Here is a 15,440-nt window from a genome sequence, read left to right on the forward strand (position 1 = left end):
GTGTTTCCTCTTTAACCCTTTTTCCTTTAGGAGAGGCATGTATAATACTGGGTAGCTCCAGATTACTCTTCCACATTGGTTGCCCATGCGTACCAAGAGATTTTCAGAAGGAAAAGAAAAACTGAAAGTTTTATTAATGGCCAGAACTAGCTGCCCAGTTTTGCAGAAATGCTATAAATTACTGTGTTGCTTTCTGGTGACAAGACAAGACACCACAGACACATGCAACAAGCTTATATAGTTTTCCTTTTCCCCTGTCCGGTCTGGGAAGAGGGAGAGATTGAAACACAGAAGTTCTGCTCTGCTATCACCATAGTAAATTATTTCAGAACATGGTTAAAAAAATAACATGTACTTCACAAATCACTTCCACTCTGATTCTTTTCCTCTCTCCAGTTTTATTCCCCTCTCTGCCCTCAGCTCAAACGGATTAAAAATTAGCACCTACCACTGAACCATGATTCACCTCCTTTAGTGCATCAGAGGAGCATTGTACACAAAAATTATGAGCAGATTTTTCTTAGCTCACTGGATAAAGCTAATACCACAATGATCTTCAAAAATTTTCATTTAAAAGTTTCAAAAAACAGAAAAAAAATACACCCCCTAAGCACCTTACAACCTGATGAGTTAATGCACTGAACAAAGACACAAAAAAGATAAATATTGCAGGATTATGGTTGTTAAATAATTATGCTGGACATAAAAGCATTTGCTTTTGTTTGTCCTCTACCTGGCCTAACTTTAATACATTTCTGGCTGCATGTCACAGCTTATTTCATTTATTGTCTGAAAGACAAGACTAATACAACAATATTGAATGCAAAACTTACTTTCATCTCCTTGAAAATTAGAGTACTATAAAACATATAAGGTGATATTAAATACAAGATGGCAGTAGGACTCTGCCCTTCCCATATTTCAGACCAAAGAAGGAACTCTGGCTGCATATAATGCATCTTGATAGTAAGTGCATGTGAAAGAAGCTGTTAATTAGAGCAACAACTAGGTCACTTGAAATTTCAGGCCAAGGAAGTTAATCACACCATTTACCATTAGACATCATTGGTATTCACAGGAATATTTATAAACCTTCCTAACAGAGTTGAAAATTGCTCTGTGCCCACCTTAAAGAGCTCATCAAGGATTGCTGCATAAGGACCAAAAGCATTGGCTTATACAGCAAAACTCATGCATGTAAACACAGATAGAGCAGTTCACTTTAAACAATTACAGCTGTTCACTTTAAACAAGTACAATTACATTACCGGTTAAGTTGATAATGCAAAGTAATAATTTCTTAGTTGAAAGGAACGTCGGGTAGAGCTCAGTGAGGTTTAAGGTAGCCTCTAAGTTTAAATAATACCCTTAGGCTATGATAAAAAAAAAAAATCAAAATCCCAGGTAAAAGTCGAAACAGTAAGGAAGGTTCAGTGGAAGCAGCAAACAGACTTCTGAGGCTGTCACTGAACTTTTCTACAGCGTTATGACTACAGCTTATTTCTACCTAGGCTGGTATCCTGATTTTCTTCACAGCCTTAAATAACCTGTATCATTCATGTTTCAAAGTCTGTTTTTTAGACCCAAATATGAGAGGTGTTTTTAAATGATTTTGAGCAAGCTGTGAGTTCTGTGTTTTTACAGGTCATTTATAATATATCAGAATGACAATTACATTAAGCTCCACACAGCGACTCATAAAACAGCAAGTGGCAGTAGGAAAGAGTCAGAGAAGAGGATGGAGTGTATCATCCAAGAAGAGATTTATAGATCAGGAGTGGAGAACACAAAATAGAATGAGGAGGACTAAAGTCCTTTAAAGGAAATGCTGAGAAAAAGCAGCATGTGGATGGAGCTGGAGAGTGAGATACTGATGAGCGAATTTCCCTTTAAAGACACATTAGCTTTTCAGTACAACTTGATTTAAATGAAGCCAGATTAGAAAGCCAAAAGGAAATTACAGAAATATGAAAAAAAATATGCCAGGCAGACATGGTAATGAAAATCATTTCCAAGAGAAAGGAAAACTTTAAAAGATGGCATTAATGCTTTGTAATTTAAAAAAAAAAAAAAAAATTAAATCTCAGGGAAATACACCAAAGTCAGCTTGTGTTATATATATTAAAAAACCAAAAAACCACAAAACCCAACACACAAAACAAAAAACCAAACACAACCAACCAGCTATGTTAGAGATAAAATTCCGGTAGCTTTCTGTATGAATTCTCTTTTAAATAATTAAAGTATAAACATTTAAGTCTAGCTGGGAATTGTACAATGTTGCCAAGGCGCATAAGTTACAAACTTGTGGTCGCGATCATTTTCAAAGCTTGAGCAGAAAAGTGTTAAAATATACAGACTTACTTAATTATTAGAATTATCATTCATTGTAAATATAATGTATAGCGGATAGAGGCTCCAATATAAATGAGAGTTTCATTACTCTAAATGCTTTATTCCAGAACACTGAGTCTTTGCTTTGCATTTAGAATTTAAAAGCAAAGAGATAAGAGGTGAGAAAAGTCGGAACAAATGATTACATGAAGACTCGGATATTCCTTTCTGTAGCCACACGATGTCTAATTATTTATTTGCACTACTATGCTTTAAACGAGCCGTTCTTAAAGTGTATTTCCTTCGGAGCTTCTTTAGGACTTGTAGATAAATTAATGACTAGGGAATCAAAAAAGGAGAGTGGCAGACACATCATCTTAGACTTCGCAAGGAAGGTGGGAGATATGTCCTTTTCTGTTATGTTCTTAGATGATCTAAGGATAATCGTGCTTTAACTCAGTTTAACGAACACAAATGGCTGTTCGCATTTTGTTGTTTTAATCCTGTGCTCTTTGCATATTTCAATTCTTTCTGTTGGGATGAAACAATATTTCATTTTGAAAAAGACTGCATCATATCCAGGTATTCATGGTAGGTCACGAACACCAAAAGAAAATCTTGCAGGCCTGAAAAATCTAACCCGGCCAATTCAATGTTTCTTTAAGAGCACCAATCGAAATGTCACAGAATGGTCACGTTATAGCCCGAGTATCACAGACCCCGGCAGCGGAGGCTGTTCACACCACGGCTGAGGAGGGTCAGAGGTGCCAGCACTGAACTGTGACCAGAACACCTCCACGCACTATACTGAATTTCACCGTGACCTTCTGCCACAGCAGATGAGCTGCTGTAAACTGGAACAGACTCTGGGCACCGGCAAAAGTTTGGGCGTTTTGGAGCGGGCAGGGGAAGGACCAGCTCTGCCACGCTGGGCGCTGCAGTTGTTGCTTTCACTGTGCCCGGCCGGGTGAGACTTCTCGATGGCTACAGGTTTTGTGCTCCGGCCACGAGCTCTGACACGGTGGGCTGGTGAATGATCTCATGGCATCCCGGCCTCAGGAACAGCGTTTCCACTCATCACTGTATTCGTGTAACAGGGACCTCACAGCAGTGGTGCAAGATGTACCTAATCTTAGTAGGTTGGAGATGTGGTTTTTTTCCTAAGCTGTCGTGATAAGTCACATTTTGATATAAAAGCATCATAAGCACTGAGCTAATTGTTTAATGTAAATGTGTAATACTGGATAGAAAGATAAATGAAAGTTCTGCTGTGTCACGTTTTATCCACTACTAAGAAAAGTCACACATATTTACCTGAAGAAAGAGCTGGGGGCCTCCTCCCATTATATTTCAAAACAATACTTTCCTTCATTCAAAAGAGAAAACTTAATAAAAAAATAAAACCAAATGAAAACTTTTTTTGTTCTCATGGCATTGCTACCTCTGGAAAAGATTGTCTTTTGGGTACTATTGCAATATTTTGACTTTGACAGCTGCTCTGTTGAGACATTACTAGTGATAAAACAAAGCTTTGTCACTCCAGCCCCAGTACAATAGCAATGCAGTCACATATCAGCAAGAAAAGAATCAAGGACAGTATGTGATGCATCATTCTTGCATAACTTGTTTACAAAAAAATCCCATTGCAAATATGGTAAAGACCAGACGAAGCATCTAGAAATGTTGATGAAGTTTATCTAATGAGTGGCTGAATGTTTAAGAACACTGCACAACTTATTTTAAAACTGGAAAATATTCTTTATACTTGCAAGTATGCAGGCACTGCTGATGCTTAATAAAATGAAAAAGAAAAAAGAAAAAAAAGCTGCTTTTTCCTATTTCCAGTAATATTTTTGTATACATAAAAACTTACACTTCTTTCAGGCCTGCCTCTCCCCCTCTACTTGCATGTGAAATTTCAAGAAAATACCTGTCGTGGTATCAATAAATGTATGTCTATTAAGAAATACTTGGATGAACCAAAACCTTTTTTTTTTTTTTAAATGAAAACTCTTATGCCTTTCCAAACAAATACTAGAATCAACCAGTTGAAAAAGGAAATACTTGTGATGAAAAAGCATCTGCAGAGATATCTGGCATTTAAAGGGAGCATGGACTAAAACCTGTTTAAAACACCATCACTTTAACATTGGAAAAGGGGAAAATAAAATAAAGGTCAGCAGCCTGGGTTGAGGAACTCTATCCTATTTACAGATTAGACACAACCAATGGAAACGCTAAAATACTTGGACGTTTTTTGCCAATTCCCTCACATTTTTAGCGCTGACTTCTTTCTGAAAGCACACATGCTATACATAAAATTCCAAAGGAGGGTCTTGTTCAGAACAATCTGGTAGTGGGGAAAGTCTGAGAAACTTGGTGACCTTTACCACTACTAAATCCTCTCATGGTGCCTAGGAAGAGCACACTGAGTGCCAAGAGAGCTCACAGAAAGAGGTATTTACTGCCAAATCTCACTGAATTACAAAAAACCCCCTTGTATCTACTGTAACTGTTTTATACGGAGATATGTACAATATTTACTAACAAGCAACACATGAGCTAAATATGTTCCTTTTAAATAAACCATCTGTCAGTAGCACAAACTAGATTCTGCTTATATTTTAAACAGAACATTTTGCATGTCATTGCACTTACCCTTAGTTGTTCTCTTTCATAACTCATCTGTTGCTTTGAACTCTACGAGAAGAAAATAGAAAAAAGAAAAAAAACAACAGAAAACAACAACTTTGAAAGCATAGCATTCTTGCAACAACAAAGCTGCTAGGTCTACATATCTTACAGGAATAACTACTGGAAACACAGCCATGAGTCGAAACACAGTATTGTGGATCTAGATCAAATTGTTACTGCAAAAAAGTTATTTTTTTACTTACTATTTTAAATTCACAAAGGTCAAAAGGAAATGAATACAGAAGCCAACACAAGTCAAAAGTAGAAGAGCATTTTCGAGATTTTAAAGATCTCATTGGCAGTTCAGGAAGAGGCTTTCCCATTTTTTTGTTCTACCACAAGTCTGTGTTACATTTCTGAATGTCCCACTACTATGGTACCATGAGATATTCACAGCACACCTTAGAAATAAAGCCTCAAAAAGTGATCAAACACATTCCTATGACAACTTCGAGTTCTGATCTGATATAAAAATACCTCTGAAGAAGGCTTGATTGCAATGCGTATTTTTTCCATACTGCTGCCCTTATGTTCTGCCAGGCTTCTGAGAAACCCTCCTGGAGCGTGAGAGCTGGCTGCTGAGCAAGACCTCAGTGCCGGGTAACGGCAGACGTGTCGCCGATGGCAGCACCGTTTGTGAAGTCACCGCTCTGCCCTCGGAAGAGCTCAAGGAACGGAACCGCAGCAGCAAAACATCCAGCTCCCCGTTTGCTCCCCAGCTCCCTGGTTTCTAACCCAGTCCTGCCAGCAGGACCTATGGAACAAACCTGTGAACGCTTTGGTCAGGTGCTCGGGAAGGCGCTCAGGCGTTGACTTGACCAGCCTGTGGTGAGAGGCTCTTTGCTTGCTTGCGTTTTCTTTTTAAATATTTTTAGAATACTTTTAGAATCATAATTGAGTATCATTAGTGAGTATAATTAGCGTTGAAAGCGTAAACACTGCCATTTCTGTAATTAATGTATCTGGCAAACACAATTCATAAAACATGAAAAAGAAAACTGATGCAATATTTTCTAAGGATATTTTCAGAGATTCAGAGTACACTTTCCACTACTTTGCACTTACAAAAAGTTAAAACATCAACCGATACCTGTTTGGACGAGACATTTTTACTCTGTTGTGATGATGAAAAGGGGAACTTCTCGGGCAAAGTTACTTACTAAAGAATAAAACTGCCAGCCCGTTTTTCAACACAGAAAAACGAGTCCTAATATATATATATATAAATATATATATTATATATATTTTTTTATATATAAATATATATAATATATATATTTTTATATATATAAAAAATATATGAAGTTTGACAACAAAGTCACTGTACAAAAATACAAATGTAACAACCACAAATGCTCTGATACGTTTCTTGAAGTCGTCTAGTAGGAAACAAAAGGTAAAGGAATTCAGCATAGGTCTATTTACAATCTTCCCATAAAAGAGTAACATTAAAACAGCTAAAGTCACTATCTCTTGCAGACTAAAGATTCCATTTTTCAGAGTTCATGCCTTCCTACCATTTATAAATTACTTTACGGTGATATTAGTCTGCGTTATAAGTGTACTTGCATAAATCTCAAGAGTTAATTTCAGATCTGAATCTGCTCTAGGTGCATCTAATCACATTGTTTACAAAATATAAAAGATAATATTTCAGTTGGAAAGGTCCTACGATGATCATCTAGTCCAAGTTCAAAGCAAGGTGTTGTGGGTTGTTTTTTGGTGGTTTGTTTGTTTGTTTTTAACCTTTTACTTTTTTCACTATTACTATTTAGGCTTTTCTCTAAGTCTCTACACCAGAGATCTTAATTCCAATTTTCAGGAAAAAAAAATAGTTGAAATGTGAATATTTGTTTTTGACAGTGGTCCTAGATATGTTAAAACAAACAAGTTTAAAATTGCGACCATGTCAAGTTACCCACTCTACAACTGTTTGTAGGATACACGCTATAAACATAACAACACTACAAGTACCTTATTCTGTTTTGTCCTGAGCAAGACAAGACAGACATCACTATGGGTTTTTCATACATAAATGGGTGCACAAAGAAATGAAGTCATTTGCCAAACTGACGGCATGTGAGCTCCACTTAGCAAACTGAACAACATCCGGAATTATTTGTCTTTACAATATTTCACTGGTCAGCTTATTTGGATAAGGCTGCCAGTCCTACACTCTACAATTTGTGTTTTAGAGATACCAGCTATTTTTCTAGATTAAATGTTCAGCCTCTACCATTAACTCCAGTATTTCACAGGGTACTCTTCAGGCATTAAAAGAGGAATAAAACTCAAACAACATGGTGATTAATTAAAGAAAACAAAGGGGGAAAAGGAGAACATAATAGAACATGCAACGCATTACAGAATGCTGGAATATTGTGATTGCTTTTTATTTAATTCAACATGATTTTCTCAAACTTTCTTTTAAATCTCCTGTCAGTTTTGCCTGTTATCTCTGGTTAGAAGCCTAGAGAGAGTAACTTTTGCAACAGGGGTATTTTTCAAAACTTGCCTGCGGAACATAATAGAACTGTAACCTTCGTAGGTATTAAGTACTACAAATACTTTCAAAGTAGTAATAATTTTAAAAGTTTCAGAAGAAGCCAAAAATGTAGAAAATATGTTAAGCACAGAAATTGACAGAAGATATGGGTTACCGAAATGCTGCTGTAAATTGCTTTGTTACTTAAGAAACAACAAACAGATTTTCATTTGCTTTACAGCCACGGGATTCAGAATTAGATAATCCATTGGTCTCATCTGTAATGTGTTTATGCTCTGATTTTCTTACCTTTCTACTGTACAACCATACATGGCTCACAAGTTTAGTCTCTCTGATAAAACACACAAACAAGGAGAGATTTACAGTTCTTCCCATTTCTTCCGCCATATCCTGTTGGGCCTGGACATGCTGACTACATGATTAGCTGAACTATGAAGATACTTCGTTCATTTACTGCAGCTGCAAACTGTTCCGTAGTATTAGTCTAGGCACTTTTGAGATGATTGTGAAGAGTCTTTTGGAAAGACTTTTTGAAATTCATATTTACTATTTTATCTCCACTTAGATATAGTGGAAAATATATTCGGATTGTACCTTTAACATCAACCTTCAACAGAATGTGTTCTCCTCTTCCCCATGGGAAGAAACTTCTGGCTCTGACCTCACATGAGCTGCACAGACTTAGAAGCATTCTGCCTTCAGACACAGAGGTGACAAAGGTGGTTACAGATAAGGAAATCCATGTAGACAGGAACAAGAAGGAAGACCAGAATACTTCAGCCTAGAAAAGAGATGGCTGGGAGTAGATGTCTATGAAATCATAAATAACACGGAGATGGAAAAAGCTAGAATGATTGCTGCTTCTTTACTTCCAAACAACTAGATTGGAACAAATGAAAACAATAGGTGGCCAGTTCAAATCAAACTAAGTAAAAAGATGATCCTTCATACAGTGTGTAAATAAAGGAGTAGGTGTTGTGGATAAACAAAAATATTAAAGAAAAAATTATAGAGGATTGTTAAATGCACAAACACCGCCTTTGCTGCACAAAGTTCCTGAAGGCCTGAAGAAAATTCTGGAGGAGGTCGCTTTGTTCCCTTCTTCCACAGGCAGACATAAAAATGGCACCAAGGACTCACAGCCCCCCAGTCTGACTCAGAACAGCTGCTATCCCATCCGCTAGCACAAACCCATGCAGGCTTCCAGTGCCGCTGCGTATTTGGAAATCAAAGCTGGTGGTGGGGAGGGGGAAATTTCAGAATGGAAGAAAGGCGAAATTCATAAAAAAAACAAACAAAAAGCATATAAAATATTTGTAGAGTGGGCCAAGGGTTAGAGTTATTGACTACTTAAGCAGATAACTCTGTTTTAATTAGTCATCTATAAGGCTGTCTGCTACTGTCATTTTAAACATAAAATTGACAAATATCTAACATCACAAAGACCAGAAGAGGAAATGTTATTTAAGATTGAAAATAAGTATTTATGGACAGTGAGAGAATTTAATAGAGGGGCAAAGAGTGCAGAAAAACAAAGATGTACAAGTCAGGAGAGGGTAACTGTGTCCTAACATCCAGCTGCTACAGCACATCTGGCAGCAAACAAATAGAACAAAACCATACATTTATCTTAAAACAAACAGCTTTCGTATGAATGTGAGAGCTGTATTTTAAAATGTATTTTGACTCAACCTACCACCACATTCATGGCATTCCCATTACTAAAAGAAATGTAGGAAGATGATGGGCAATATGCAGGACACGCCAATTTCCTCTGTTCAAAGTTCAGCAAATGGTTCATTCCAAACTGTATGTTTTAGCCATAATAACAAAATCCATTTGAGCGATGGCTTCCTTCAAAGAGAATTTCCACGTAGACAGCTCCCTCATCGCCCTTCATCCTACCAGCTTTCCAGAACAAATGCAGGAAGGCTCAGTGATAATGTGTTATTAGCAAGAGATTAGAAAGAAAAAATGAAACAAACAAAATTTGTCTTAATGAAAAAATATTTTTCATAATTTAAATAGTGATGCTCTCTATCTGTCTATCTATCCCTCTGTCTATTTATCAATTTAAGTTTATTAAAACACATTTGGGAAAGGCTCACTTGGGCACAAGTGGCTTTCTGTGCAGCTAACCAGTGCCAAATTTGCTCTCTTTTTATCCTTTTTGCCATCCATGCCAGTTTAAGAGAACATCCTGACAGTACTAAGCACTTAAGGGAAAACATAAATAATGCATTTACAATATGTAAACCTGTACAGATAAATGAGAAAAACTGAAAGCCACAACATATTTAATATTAATGATCAAGAGACCCTAGAAGCAAGCCTTGTGCACATCCTGCAATTTTAAACACAGTGCTTCTCAATCCTAAATTTACTTTGTTATGTCTTTGGACTGAACCGTATGCAATGAACTATTTACTTCTTTTAGTTCAAGACTGCATGAAGAACCTGGTCAATATGTTGAGTGTCATTATGTCAAGCTCTCTCACGCTAGAGTTTAGTGGAAGCATGACTAAAATATTGATTGTCTTTAAAGGATTCTATCAAGGAAAAATGTTCAAAGAACGTGAAAAATACAAAAAGACCTCTAGTCTTGAAGTAAGACGGTCTTATATGGCACTCATGCTGTCAGGATCCATCATTTTAAACAAAAAAAGAGACCTTTTGGAAATACTGTGCAACCTCCTGGTGTCATTCCCTCTCTCTCATGAGTTCATGAACATGAAAAGAACAGGGAAGACGGTTTTGTTTTCATTAACAGTAGCAGGTGGGAGATTTAAGATCTTTTAAATGTATTTATCAGTCATCCACTCTTCATAAGGACACGCGAGCCCCAGCTCTGAAGAAACTGAAACACCAATAGAAAATATGACCCATCTAGGCAGGCAGTGCATATAAAGCCATCCTGTTCCCAGTGAGCAGTCACACCAGAATTACTTATCCAGGATTTTCTGTGTTTCTACTCTAACAACAGTTCCAGAAAAGGCCCTCCAAGATTTTTATCTGTCTCCTTCTGCCTCAAATACAATTACCTGAATGGTACCACTTCCATTAGGAAAGGATCCTTTACAGTCAGTGCCTACGTATGAAGTACGGAGCACGAGAGCCAGATGCCAAAGACGCGGCCCTGATCACAGCCATGGAGCTTTTACCAGAATGGAACTACACAATTAGTCATTGCGTATTTATCTGATTGAGGTCTCATACTTTTCATTCATATATGGATTGAATAGCTGAAATAAACCCACAGATTACTCGTCACAGTCATGCTAGTTTTATTTCACTAGATATGGTGAGACAGTTCATACCAGTTCATACAATTTGCAAAATCCATCTATAGGTGTTTTCTCTCATCTGACTACAAAAGCCTTCTCTCAAAAATTAAATGCCTGGGTTTTTTGCTTGCCACATTGCACAAAAATGCTGTGCTACACAAGGAGATACACCAGACTCTGCTGTTTCGCGTATTTCATGTGGAAACAGTCGCTTCTGTTGTATCATTATATTACATATTAGTTTTCATTATCTCATTGCCCAACAGAATGAAGAAGAATGATGCTTCGAGGTTATTTAATACGTGGAGAGAGCATGGACTTTTACATGTATGTATAAATAATGTTGTGTACTAATTTTAAATGGCTTCTCAGTACCTCATGTTAAAACCCAAAAGACAAATGAAGAAACAATGTGCATCCCAAGAGCTCACAGTGCCACAAAGTGGAGCCTGAGATGCTCAAACACAGAAGAATCATTAAAAATATCAGTAACTAGATAAACATATAGGATGATTTGAAGTGGAAATGGCATTTTCAGCATCTTTGGTAATGACTTACAGCATCATCAAGAGGCTTTCAAACATAAAATCAAGAATATTTCTTCCTCAAGGAGTAACTGGAACCATCCTCCTCTTCTATGAACTGCTTACATTTTTTTTTCCTACATATGACTTCTGAGGGCCCTCAAATATTGAGGAGTCTAATGAGATGATACAGCGCTGAAAACCTGTAGACCTCTTGTGTACATTGTGTTACTAATACAAAGGGGTACAGGGTGTATATGTCTCTGCACATGCAATTTTTTCCAGAACAGAGAGCTTCGGGTTTCTCTTTGCTAGGTATGTGCATATGCATGCACAGAATTTTAATTTCATGGGGTTTTATTACAACCATCAGTTATTGTGCTATAGCAGTAGCTAGAGGGACTGATTTATTCTCAAATGCCCTTGGCTTGGTATTGTATATTGACTGGTGCTGCTGTCATAAATATATTTGGGTGAAGAACTGCCTACAATTCTGTGCATAATACTAAGCAGAGTTAAGGTTTCACGTGTCACATACAAGTGGGTTTATTTCTACTGGAAGAAACAGGCAATTATTACAGCCCATTGAGCTCAGATTAAGCATTTCCATCAAAAAAGAAAAAGAGCCTAGTGCCACAATCCTTGTAAAGCTGTAATGCAAATGGAGACCATCTTATCTTCCAGAAAAAACTACGGCTTTATAGGCATTTCCCCCTCTCCTTCTTACCCTCAAATTAGCAAAATATTCCAAAGAGGATAATTTTATTAAGGCAAAAATTAGCAAATCTCCCAAAATAAAATAGAAACACTGTAAAACAAACAAACAAACAAACAACACACACGTATATATATGAAAACAGTTTGTAGGCAATTATTTCCTCATATGAAATGGCTTTCCCCTTTTCTTGGCTTCAGGATATATTTTTTCAACAAGATTACCTATACTGCTTTAAGCAACATTGTCACCTGGCAAATACAGTTGTGTGGGTTTTGTTTTGGTGTGTTTTTTTTTGTTCTAATAGCCTTAGTTATATGCCCAAAGCACGCTGCAGACCGCAGAGATACCCTCGTCACTGCATTTGCCTTTGGCTCCCCGAGTGCACTCAAGGAAACCTGTGGTGCTGCAGCGGAGCCTGGAAGCTCCTCATTTCCTGACACCCCTTGAAACAAAAGACCTGCAGGGTGGTGTAACAGCAGCCACCGCCGCGGCTCAGCCCGTGTTCCCACTCCAGATCCCATTACGTAACTAGTTCCCTGTTTTATTCATAAAAAGTTTAGGAACTGTGGGTCTCTGGTGTGCCCTTGTGAAAAGGACCATGAAGATGAAAACTGGTTTATGTTTATTTTGCGTCTACACTGTGTGACGGACCCATGAACGTTAAGGCATGGTGCATTTATACTGGAAACTACGGTGCCGTATCTGCTAATATAAACTAGGAAAAAGGTCTCTAAGAAAATATTTTTGCCAGTATCATTCTAGAAAAAACACTTGTGTGGTAAAGCCTTAAAATTAACTCTGCATGCATGTTCTGCATGTATTAAACTCTGCATGGAACAATCCCATGAGAAACTTTATCTATACTTACTATTCAAATATAAACTCCTATTATACATAAAATACTAGTTATACTGCCTTCTATTTAATTTCCCTGCATAACAGTATTATGAGGAATAATCAGAAGGCAAAGGCACTGTACTAAAAAGAATAAATGGACATTATGAAAAATGTAATTAAAAATACTGTGATGTTAAAGCACAACCAGTACAGAATTAAAAGTATGTTATCTTAGAATGCAAACACCACCAGATCAAGCCTGGTGTGTTACACATATTACACTGTTTGCTGGAGCATAAATCAGTTTGTTTCATAAGCATATTGTTATTACAAGAATTTACTCTTGTAAAATCTTGTAACTTCTGGAAAATGGATCTTAAGTCTATTTCTTTAAAGTCTCTATCCAGAAAAAAAATAATAATGCAGATAATGTAATGAACACCAGTTAAGTGATAGAACTCTGAAGCTAGTGTAAATATAGAAGGAAGAAATTGCGCATATTAATTAATACCTAAGTATCAGGTACCGTTACCAGCTTTTGAAAGGAATTATAAGGTTCTGCATTGCATGAAGATGAAGAAGGCAAAAAGTCTGATATGCTGCTTACTAGATTTTTTGAAGTTAATCAACAGAGACAATGACTAAAAAATATAGGCCAAGAACATATAATAAAAATTAAGACAAGGTTTAAGTAAAAATTCCATTTTGCACACAATAGTTTCTTATATTTGAAACAGAGAATTAATACTAGTCTGTTAAGGTGCCAGTTACACAACCTGCCGAGAACTCAGAAAGACACTTCAAGGAAGAGGAGAGAACACAAGACTGACAATAAGGATATCACTAGAGACAGGATGGATTTTCAGATAATTACCAAAGCCAGTTATGTTACAAATTGCTACCACAGACACTGCCTGAGTGCTATCAGTAAACATCAGGAAGGCTACTTGCTGTGCTTGTGTGCTGATAAAAATAAGTCAAGTTCATTCAGTCACCGATGCTTGACAAATTACAAAAAAAACCCACCAAACCCAAACCAGCTTTTATCTGGCAGATCCACATTATTGGCTGAAGAAGCCATTACAGAAGGAACTGGTCTGAGAAAGAAGATATTGCCAGGTCAGCAAGAAGCCAATGAACTGACTGATATCCAAACTTTGATTTATCCCCTTCCTCAGAGTCACTCTTTAATTAAAAAAAAATTACTCTTTAGAGTGTTATAAAGTGAAAAGGATGTGTATATTTATATACATATAAAATAGTTTAACTTACATGAAATGATCCAAAACATACTAAAATGTCATTCTGCGGTATTAACCTAATAAATCAATCATCAGTAAATTTATCTGGAACCCTTATTTTATTCATTTGCAGATAAAACAGGAAATACTTAGAATTAACATTAACAACAATTTAAATTCTAAAATTGTTTTTAACTGGGTGTTAATTAACAGCATCCTACTATAGTTTAGTTGGTTGGTCAAGCTACTAGTGTTTTGGGGGTTTGTTTTGTTTTGTTTTTTCTTTTTGTGTGTGTTTGTTTCTAAAACAGGTAAGAACTTCTGGCATAAGCAAGAATAGTGTGCAAATCTTAAACGTTGTTACTAAGAAATAACCCGTGCCTATACAACTACACGTACTTTATATAGATATTCTTGTCAGTAAAACTCGATCGCAAAAAAAGGTGAACACCCTGAGGTAATCAAAAATTATCGGCTGTTTTCATGTATCATTCTATCTAAAGCTTGTGATTTTGGCGGATAACTTCATTATTTATGAAACATATATGTGGTACTTATCTTCAGGTCTTGCGAGAGAACTGCAAGGACATAAATGCAAGATGCAAATTGATCACTAGAATCCACATATTATTTTCAGTAGGAAGTAGGCATCTAAAGGTCATTAATGTCTTTTAAATTATCCCTTTCTGTTTCACACAGGAAATGCATCGATAAGTTCCATGCTTGCACATACACACAAATCCCAAATCAGAACACAAGTGTTTTACCCTTTGTTGCACTTATCAGGTTTTTCAACGATAAATCTTTTGAACAAAGCAGAAGTTGCCTCTACTGCACTAATTTATTGAATTGTGGACCCCTCAGGTGATATTCTTTTCCTAAAGCACGGCAAAAACCTGGAGGCATGACGCCCTCATGAATTTCAGAGAGAGAACTTCACAGCCTATGTGCTATACCCTGTGAATATAGCCCAAACCAGAAGGGTGTTTTCTTTGGTTTTGAACAAATCCATTAGTCCCAGCCAGCAAAGCCGTGTTCCGCCAGCCCGGCCGCGGCCTGCGCCCTGCGGGAAGATTCCCAGCCCCTCTCTGGCAGCCGCTTCGCCAAAACTTGTGCAAGTGCAAGAAGCTCGAGTCACGAGAAAGTGCAGGCAGGTATTTCATGAGCTGTAAGACCAAATATGCCACACGGAAGTTTTTACATAATATTTCCAACTCAGATAATGTTACTCAGTGAAACTGCTGTACAAGCAGGCAGAACATTGCACTCTTAGAGATGCAAACCAATTACTTTTTGAAGTTT

At 37.0% G+C, this 15,440-nt stretch overlaps 1 protein-coding gene across 2 annotated transcripts in view; it reads right to left on the minus strand.

The window, feature by feature from the left end:
- Positions 1 to 15,440, minus strand: part of RBFOX1 (RNA binding fox-1 homolog 1) — a 1,184,784-nt gene that overhangs the window by 369,457 nt on the left and 799,887 nt on the right. Inside the window, exon 6 of one of the 2 annotated variants that reach the window (XM_065645206.1) lies at positions 4,993 to 5,034. The exons of the other annotated variant lie outside the window; for it this stretch is intronic. Within the exon in view, the coding sequence (XP_065501278.1) occupies positions 4,993 to 5,034 (42 nt within the window). The remainder of the gene's footprint in view (positions 1 to 4,992; positions 5,035 to 15,440) is intronic. 2 annotated transcript variants of the gene reach the window in all.

Source organism: Caloenas nicobarica, chromosome 14, assembly GCF_036013445.1.
Source record: "Caloenas nicobarica isolate bCalNic1 chromosome 14, bCalNic1.hap1, whole genome shotgun sequence".
NCBI lineage: Eukaryota > Metazoa > Chordata > Aves > Columbiformes > Columbidae > Caloenas > Caloenas nicobarica.